Source organism: Bufo gargarizans, chromosome 1 (genome assembly GCF_014858855.1).
Source record: "Bufo gargarizans isolate SCDJY-AF-19 chromosome 1, ASM1485885v1, whole genome shotgun sequence".
Taxonomy (NCBI): Eukaryota; Metazoa; Chordata; class Amphibia; order Anura; family Bufonidae; genus Bufo; species Bufo gargarizans.
In genome coordinates this window covers 424647636-424657899 of record NC_058080.1, presented here as the reverse complement: position 1 = coordinate 424657899, position 10264 = coordinate 424647636, and the positions used below count along the sequence as shown (strand labels likewise).

General features: G+C 36.1%; 1 protein-coding gene across 1 annotated transcript; it reads right to left on the bottom strand.

Moving 5' to 3' along the window:
* Nucleotides 1-208: 208 nt before the first annotated feature.
* On the bottom strand, nucleotides 209-7681 carry DMRTA1 (DMRT like family A1). Its single transcript, XM_044286544.1, has 2 exons — nucleotides 7147-7681; nucleotides 209-1120 (listed from the first exon to the last, which is right to left on the bottom strand). The coding sequence occupies exons 1-2, from the start codon at nucleotides 7679-7681 to the stop codon at nucleotides 282-284; spliced, it is 1374 nt and encodes a 457-aa protein (XP_044142479.1). The 3' UTR covers nucleotides 209-281.
* Between the last annotated feature and the right edge of the window lie 2583 nt (nucleotides 7682-10264).

Below are 10264 nucleotides of genomic sequence, written 5' to 3'. Positions count from 1 at the left end.
TGTTGGACTAACTTGGGTACAGTGATGAATCTTATCTTATAATGCTAGCTACTTCTATATTGGTTTGATATGTCATGTTAGTAAATTGATTCCAATAAACAAAACATAACTACAATTAACAGAAGTTTATTACAATAATTCCCAATATAAAGTTAATTTTAGCAAATAATAGTCTTCTACAAAAAATAAAAAGCATATAAAAGTATTATTAATGCACATAGAATCTACAAAACATTCCTTTCAAACTACAGGTAAGATGTTCATGTCTATTTTTTCTGTTACTAGTGATTTTCTTGGTTTATCCTGGGATAATGTCCATTCATGTTAACAGTGTCCTTTCGTTGGTAGTAAGAAGCATCCCGTAACATTCCAGGAAAGGCATAATCCATTCCAGGATGAAAAGGAAATGATGGTACAAAGCCAGATGTAAAATAAGGGGAAATAAATCCAGGAAGTTCTCTGTTAGATGTGGAATAAGCAAAGCGTAATGGACTTAGCCCAAGTCTTGGATGAAACATACTTGCATCAGCACTAACCGATGATGGACTTGTGTGTAGAGGAGAAAAGGCAGATTTGACACCAAAACCACCAAAACTTAACCCAGTAAAGTTTAATGCTGAATCTCTTGAGAACTTACTGAGGTCTGAACCGGATGGACCATTAATTTCTCTGGCATCGTGTGTGTGTTCTTTCCCATTTAAAACCAATTCTATGGCTTGGACCACATCTCCTTTGCAGTAATGCAAGATGCCTTGTAAATTGGCTGTTTTATGATTAGGAAAAACTTTGCTAAGAATTTCTAGGGGATCTCTTGGTTTTCTAGGCACAATTGGGATTTTAGAACTTGAAGCACTGTTCTCTTTTGGCCATTCGCTCTCATTTCCTGATTCCAGATCAGAAGATGATAAAGATGTTGGACTGTCAGCACCTTCAGATCTTCCTTCAGACCCAGGAGATTGAAGGGAATCTTCTTTGTTTGCTGTTTTTAAACTAGATGGCGTTAATAGATGACCTGCACTGACCTCTTCATTTTGAGGTGCTTGTAATGCAGTGACAATGGTGTCAGAGCTTGATAATCTATCATAAAACTGATCATATCTTCCTTTTGATTCATCAGAACCTAAATGAAAAACATACAAAAATAAATTAGCATTTTGCTTCCGTATTGTCTGAACTGTATTTTGTCTTTGAGTATGTTTTTAATTAGATAAGGTTATTCTGGAACACAGAAACTGTATATCTGTAGGTAGAGACAGTCTATATAGCATGAACAGGGCTCCCAAGGCTGTAAAGAAATAATGACTGGAAACAGGTACACAGCAATCAAAAGTCTGAATTAAAATCCAATCCACAAAAATAATGCCATATTTAAAGCTGCATAACTAAAAGCAGGCCAGCAAGAGGAAAGCCATGTATTTTACAATATGAGTGTATAGAATACTATGATATGGTATTTTTTGTGTGAATTTGAGTTTTCTGCCTTCAATTTTAATCTAATAGATTCATATAGTGGGCAAATATCCAGATGCTATATAATCTGCAGCTGTTTATAATTTACTGCTGTGATAATTATTCAAGGTTACTGTATGTAAAAATAAACTAAACTAAGTAAACTTAACTAAATTACACTCATTTAGCATGTTCTGAATAATATACTCTGAATTGGTATTAGTTTATGTTCACTCTGTGTTCAGTAATTTCATTAAACCCATAACCATCCAAATGTATACCTTTCCAAAAAGAACTATAGGCCAGATATATGCCAAAAGAATATCCCTTTGCCATACTTTTGGCTGAGTTACACTTCTTTAACAGTAGTGAAAACCAAGACACCTATGCTTTCCAGTACTTTAAGTTATACATTTTGTATAGTGGGTGTTAATGGCAGACACGTAAAACTTTATAGCCATCATGGCAATTGTATACTTTCTGCAGTATAATTTTTTTTATCCCCAACATGTATGCCAAGCAGAACTAAGAACCTCAGTATCTTGTATTGTGCAGCCTGAAACATCTACATTGATGAGATGATAATGCCTGACCCCTGCAGGGACTTTCCTGTGATACCAGGCACAACAATACATTTTATTCACACCTGATTCGATCTCAAGTGCCGTGAATGTGTTGCAATAGTGAAAAACATATACTAAGGAATTAGGATTTACGTCACAGAGAAAATCAATCACACACACATATAATTTATATTACTTCCACGTGATTTATTTTTAATGGAAATATTTCATATTCAAGAATTTTCTTATAGTGCCAAGACTGCACTCCTGCCAGCATCTTTTTATGTGAGCTAGTATATGGTTATGTGCTAAAGGGATTAAACAACTAATTCCTTAAATGCAGAGCTGGCTGTCTCTAGCAGTTAACAAAATGTAGTAGGTAATAGACCATTTGCTTGCATATTGCTGGCAAACATTTATTTTTAAGTTTTATTTTTACTATTAGCAAGTTTATGGGTAAAGTTCATGTAATAGTTCTGAGAGACAGAATGTGTCACATGCCGTGTATGCAGTAATCAATAGCATATTTACTTAATTGCAATATTTCCATATTTAGTTGCTATTAAGTAATAAATGATGTGTAATCAATATAAAAAATAATTTATTTTTGGCTCAAATGTGGTTGACCTATAGTACACGTGTACAGCACAAATACATTTTACATAGTAGTAAAGGTATTATAAAACTCCTGACTATATCATAAATTACATGCGCACAGCTGTATAATTTCCAGCATGAAAAGGGAGATATTTAGTTTAGAGATTAAGAATAATAAAGATTTTAGACATATATTTAGAAAGTAAGTCAACCGAGGAAGTCAATGAAGTGATGCAGTGATTCATTGAAACAATCTTAATTTGATATGTAATATCTGAATATCTAGTTTAAATATTACCCATGGTCATTTTATATATAATATTGATAGCTAAAAGATATTTGACCTATTGATATGTTCAGCAGTGTGAGATAATGTTCAGTTTAAGCAAGCTTAACATTGCTGCAAATTATTTTGCTAATTCACATGTGTACTTATAACTTAAATAGCAGCAAAATAATCCCATAAACATGTACGTGGAAATAGGCAGCACAAAATTCAGTAAAGAAATTCACATCTATATAAACTGGGAAGGTTGGAGTTAAGAATATAAAATACATACACATAACATATAATTTACAACTTTTACATTAATATGTATTTGTTACCTAATTATTTTTATAACACGTTTTATTTTCTTTAACAGTTTTTACACACAGTTTTAACACGTTTTTTGGGGGATATTTTAAGGACAAGTATTAACTTAAAAGTTTCAGTTGCAAAACTGTATCAGTAACTGAACAAATGATAAACTATGGAGTTTATTATTATTATTATTATTGTACATAGAAGCAAGTAAATGGGTGATGTATGTTTTAGTTCTTACATTATGAGACATACATTTATATTGATAGGTGCCAGGGTACTGCAATCCTTAAACAGTATAATTTAATATTCCAAAAACATAATTCCTTACATGTTACATGCATAAATAATAAACCAAGGGGGAAAACATAGTTTCTTACATTTTATATGCATAAAGAATAAATTAAGTGTAAACTAAATATGTATTCTTTTACATTCACAATAAAATATATCTAGCCAGTTAGTAAGACTAACTGTATTGATATTTTTCTCAACTATGGATTCATACTTTAGTATAACTTTCAAACATTTTAATAGGTTCAATTACTAGTAATCTTATTAAATAACTATTTTTTCATTTAGTAAATGCACCAAATTTTTATAATTTTTTTCACTACGCTCTACCTCTAAAGCATTGCAACACTAAATTACTAAATTATTAAAATAAGATTAAATGTGCCTCTTCATTCATTCATTGTTATTTTACATATTGCTATTCATTTATTAATGTATTGTTACTTTATTAAGTTTTGTATACAGCATAATTATATCATACTTCAATAAATATGAACTAAATCTCAAAAAAGAAGAAATACCAATTAAAAAATAATTGAGATTGATGAACTATTATTTAATATGTTATAAATTCCATTAAAAAAATGACACAAAAGCTACACCACTACATAAAACATATCTTATTGTATTGAGCATGTTGTTGATTCTGTACAGCCACATTGTGTATAAATAAGTATTTAGTATATTCAAATTATGTATAATATATATATTATAAATAAAATTATGTAGACATGGACAAAAATATTGAGAGAATATCTATAATGTAATGCAAATATAGTTGTATCTGACAACAATATACCAGTTAAGATAGCACGCATTAGGCTACTTTCACACTCGCGTTTTGGCTTTCCGTTTCTGAGATCCGCTCAGCGCTCCCACAAGCGGTCCAAAACGGATCCTTTTTGCCCTAATGCTTTCTGAATGGAAAAGGATCCGCTCAGAATGCATCAGTTTGCATCAGTTCAGTCTCCATTCTGCTTTGGAGACAGACACCAAAACGCTGCTTGCAGCTGAGCCAAACGGATCTGTTCTGACACAAAATGTAAGTCAATAGGGATGGATCAGTTTTCTATGACACAATCTGGCACAATAGAAAACTGATCCGTCCTCCATTGACTTTGAATGGTGTTCAAGACGGATCCGTTTTGGCTATGTTAAAGATAATACAAACGGATCCGTTCTGAACGGATACAGACAGTTGTATTAACTGAACGGATCCGTCTGTGCAGATCCATGACGGATCTGTACTAAATACGAGTGTGAAAGTAGCCTAATGGATCATGCATTTTGGAACATTTATTAAGGTTCGGGTGCAAATCTTTTACACTTGAGCCATAATAAATCTTCCACTGCATGATACTTAGTGTTAGTGTTGCCAACCATCCAGAAATTTCTGGACAGTCCGTAAAAATAGGCAAGTTTTTTCCTGTGCCCATGAAAAATAATAGATGTGTCAGTCATTTTTTTGAGACTGGCGGTACTTGACTAGATTATTTTGGTGATAATTATAATCATTTTGCAGCTCACGGTAAATCAGTATATTAAGCTATAGGCATGTACTACTTATAATCTTTAGCAGTCATGGTTACAGTTTTCCAATTTGTCTGTAAACAAAATGTTGGCTGTCCGTGCTTTGGGGATATATTGTTCAGAAAAAAGAAAAATTCAGGTTGGCAACCCTGCTTATTGTGTGCTCTCCTAACTGGCATATTGTGAGACCCTGCGAACCTGAAACCCATATTGAGGCCTATGAAGGAATCCCCCAAACAAGTGAATCTGACGTAAAGACATTCTCCAGGATTTTCCAAATACATTTAAATGAGCTTACAGTAGCATAAGAGATTCTCAGTTTGTAATTTATGATCTGTCCCTGAAAGCAGATTGTGAACTACGGTTGCAGCCATCCAGCCCTTCTACAGAAGAGATAGGTAAACATAATACAGGACATAAACCAATAGTGCTGTCAGTATGCCTATTGATGTCCCTGGATCATCACTCATATTTATAAATATGTCATAACACACTTCATAAATTTGTTTTAACTCGGACTAGATGAAAGCTCAGTGAAGCTCTAACCTTCTATATATAGTGAGTGGGAGAGTTTACTTTAGAAATGTTGGCTCTTTTTAGCACATACATTTTACAAACCAATCGTATGCACACAGAACACAGCAGCAACTTTGGCCAATGTCACTTAAATCTGCTGTCAGGGATCAAATTACTGCAGAACGTGATTACATGCCCAAGCGATTCCTTTGCTAAGTTCAGTAACACAACACATATTTCATTAAAACAAGAACATATGTATTAATGCTTTAAAACTAATATAATTAGTGCAATAGATAAATAAATAAGAAGTATAGATAACATAAAAGAAAGCAGTGGGTGAAGTGGGTGGGTGCTGTCCCTCAGGATAATCGATTGCTGGAGAAAGACCCCATTGAGCAGGGCTGAAACACTGCACGGGGGAATAAAGTACCACACACTATTTCACTGGAACTTTAAAGAGCGGCCTTATTTCTGGATTCATATAATAGATAGATATATAGACAGATTATATATGTTAGGTAGATTAGGTTGGTAGATAGATAGATAGATAGATAGATAATGATAGATAGATTGATATTAGATAGATAGATAGATAGATAGATAGATAGATAGATAGATAATGATAGATAGATTGATATTAGATAGATAGATAGATAGATAGATAGATAGATAGATAGATAGATTGATATTAGATAGATAGATAATGATAGATAGATTGATATTAGATAGATAATGATAGCTAGATTGATATTAGATAGATAGATAGATTGATATTAGATAGATAGATAATGATAGATAGATTGATATTAGATAGATAATGATAGATAGATTGATATTAGATAGATAGATAGATAGATAGATAGATAGTTAGTCAGTCACCATAGACCAGAACCAGGGTCCACTGAGAATAAAATAGAAGAAAATGGCAGGACCAATCAAAAGTGATTTGTTCACTTATGTAGAGACAGCAATGTCTCAGTCCTATCACAGGGACTTTTGTAAGCATTATGTTACATTTTCAAAGTTCAAGTTTTCAAAGTTCAAATTGCGGAAGCAGGGAAATATAGATAGATAGCAAGTTTACCAGATAGATACATAGATATGAAATGCACATATAGATAGATATGAAATTTAGATAAATACAAAATGCATAGATAGATAAATAGAAGATAGATAGATATAGATAGATAGAATAATAAGATATATAGAACAAGATAGATAGATAGATAGAATAAGATAGATGGATTGATAGATAGAACAAGGTAGATAGAAATAAAGAACTAGATTGATAGATGGATAGATAGATAGATACGAAATGCATAGATAGAATAAGATAGATAGAACAAGATAGAAAGAAAGAACTAGATAGATATATAGATAGATAGAATAATATAGATAGATAGATACGAAATGCATAGATAGATAGATATGAGATAGATATATAGATAGATACGAAATGCCTATGCATATCTTGTTCTATATAGATAGATAGATATGAGATAGATAGATAGATAGATAGATAGATAGATAGATAGATAGATACGAAATGCATAGATAGATAGATATGAGATCCATACATTATTTTTTAATGGTTTTATCACTTTTACTTACCTTTATTTTCATGCTGGCTGAAAACTGTTGATAGCTCTGTTTTCTGTCTACTGGCCTCCCGTCCATCGTTTCCCGCTCCAGTATACATGAAGTGTGGCACACCCCGGACTTCACATTCTTCTTGAGCTTGTTGTCTTCTGAGAGCGACTTGTGCAGCCATAACTCTTTGACGCTCTGCAATTAGGGTACATTTGGCACAGGCACAGTCCCTCCAGCGGCAAAAACGCTTATGTCCTTTAAGTGCTGATACCACCCCATGATTTCGGCATCGTGCACATTTGGGTGTTCGGGGATATAAAGCACTCCCACCTGCTCCTCTTTCCAAAGCCATCCTTGGTGTACAAGCTGTTGCTGCGGCTGCTGCTGCGGCTCTTAAGAGAAGGGTTGGAGGCCTCAAAAAGGCAGGCATGGGCACTGATGGAGGCACTGACATTGTTGATGAGGACGAATGAGGAGGAGGGGGAACTGGAGCAAGCAAGCCAGGAGGTAGCAGTGGTCTGGAGGTGATGTTTGAACTAGAGTTGCTACAGTCCATTGCTGCTTGGCAACTGGAGCAAAGCTTCAGCTCAGCTCTGACTGCCTTCCCTGTAACAGACTGAGTTCTTCAATGTGTCAACCACTGGTAAACAAACTGTGTGACCGTGAGTCCGTCCCCCAGTCTCCTCCTCAGCAAGCCAGATGTTCAGTGTGATTTCAGGTTTGGCAGGAGGGTCGAGGAATAAGACGCTTTGAATGGAGGCGTAGCTCAAATTGTATAGGGATTTCACAGGCACTGACCATTCTTGCAGAGGGTGTACTATTAATAGCAGGCAAATAGTAAAGTACTCCATGAATCTAGAGAATAGGGGTTTAGGTGTGGCTGGATTAGAAACTGCAGAAAGAATTAAGAGCATGTGAATTGTATATCCTGATTAGGAGGTGATGTCAATAAATAACACATTCATTTTGTCAATATACATACATTTATAATAAGGCCATGTCCACACTAGAGTTTTTTGCCAAATGATTTGGAGGAAGCAGAACAGTAAAATTTCACTCAAATCAAAAGAAACTATTTAAAATATAGAGTGACTTTTATACAGAGAGACTCCTTGAACCCCTTGGTGACATATGCCATACATTTACAGCACAATAGTGTCAAGAGAGTATGGCGCCATCTCGTGAACTGCACCCATTCCATAACCAGCTGGTGCTCACAGACACCCGCCCACAGTGACCAATCAATAGTGACCACTGCATCTCAGTGATTAGGCAGAGACAGAAGGCTCCTCTGACCTTGGATCAGCACCTCCAGCAGGGTGCTGATTGGTCATCATAGCAGCCTGGGGCATTGTGTATTCTGCCAGGCGTATTATAATAATTAGAGATTTGGCAGGTTTGCAGAATTTTTCGAAAAAAATGTTGTTCGATCCGAATTTATTTGTGGTGAATCACTTTAAAAAACTGCTATTTCCTGGCTGCAGAGCCTTTATAGTGCTGTAGAACACTGTGCCTTGCAGTAACACTCACAGGGAGTCTGCTTTGGTCGTGAAATAATACTGTGAGTCAGAATGACATACATATGACAGGTGTTGCTCCTATGATCAAATGCACACTTCACTAATTTGGGCAGTCACGGGGCCAAAACTGACCAAATAACTCAAGTATGAACTCAGCCTTACAGGTCAATGTTAACACAAAAAAAAAATACTTCTTTTACACAGTCGTCGGCTGATTCCACATAGGTGTCTACAGAACCAGTTCTATTAAATGCTTATACAAGTAGAGCCCCCCGACAGAGTGGAGAGGGTGTCAGCAGTTAGTTTGTGTTGACGTCACTGATTATTTTGCCCTTCCTCTGATCCGTCAGAAAAATAACACCCAAAAACTGATCCTGTCTGTGGAGCATCCGCCTTCACTTGGTGAGCATTTGCTCAGTAATCCACAAGTATGGGTAATGCCCCCCAAAAAATAGGAGTGAATGAAAAACAAAGATGACACGTGAGTGGAAACTTTGCATGTCTTCTGTGTATTGTACCCACTCCTGCTTTTGGCTACCAAATCATAACCCAATTCTGATGGGACCATACAGGACTTACAGCTGCTACACAGACAGGATCCGTTGTGTGTCTCACTTTTCCTTCCTTCTGACAGATCAGAAGAAGGGTCAAATAAATGATGATGTCAGCCAGGCCAAAAAGGCAAAATAGTGGCCCCGTTGGTTATACAAGTAGAGCCCCCGACAGAGTGGAGAGGGTGTCAGCAGTTAGTTTGTGTTGACGTCACTGATTATTTTGCCCTTCCTCTGATCCGTCAGAAAAATAACACCAAAAAAACTGATCCTGTCCATTGAGCATCCGCCTTCAATTGGTCAGCATTTGGTCAATAATCCATCAGTATTGCTAATGCCAAAAAAAAAAAACAGAAGTGGATCCAAAACAGAGATGATACGTGAATGGAATATTTTCATGTCTTCTGTTTTGTACCCACTCCTGCTTTTGGCTACAAAATCATAACCCAATTCTGATAGGACCATACAGGCCTTACAGCTGCTACGCAGACAGGATCTGTTGTGTGTCTCATTTTTCCTTCCTTCTGACAGAAGAAGGGTCAAATAAATGATGATGTCAACCAGGCCAAAAAGGCAAAATAGTGGCCCGTCATGGATTGGGGAGAATGGGAACATCATGAGAAGTCCACAGAGTGGCCCAATGACATAGTGTTGAGGTGGCAGTAGCATCAGGAGACCACAGAGTGGCAAGGTGATATAGTGTAGAGTTGGCAGAAGCATCAGGAGGCCATATAGTGGCAAGGTGACATAGTGTGGAGGTGGCAGCAGCATGAGGTGACCACAAAATGGAAAGGTGACAGAGTATGGAGTTAACAGCAGCATGAGGAGACCACAGAGTGGCAAGGTGATATAGTGTGAAGGTGGCAGCAGCATAAGGAGACCACAGAGTGGTAAGGTGACAGAGTGTGGAGGTGGCAGCAGAATCAGTAGACCACAGAGTGACCCTGTGACAGAGTGGAGTTGCAATAAGAGAGTGGGTGTCAGGGAACCATGAACCAGACGTACAACAAGAGGTAAGTGGAAATAAGAAGGCTTTATTGAAAATCAAGATGTAAGGCAAAAGTCCAA

Bases quoted from the DNA above. Each gene is read 5' to 3' on its own strand.
- DMRTA1 (XM_044286544.1), bottom strand. From the start codon at position 7,681: ATGGACTGTAGCAACTCTAGTTCAAACATCACCTCCAGACCACTGCTA. The intron at 1,121-7,146 runs GTAAGTAAAAGT...TTTTTCATTTAG, and splicing joins CAGCCAGCATGAAAATAAAG to GTTCTGATGAATCAAAAGGA.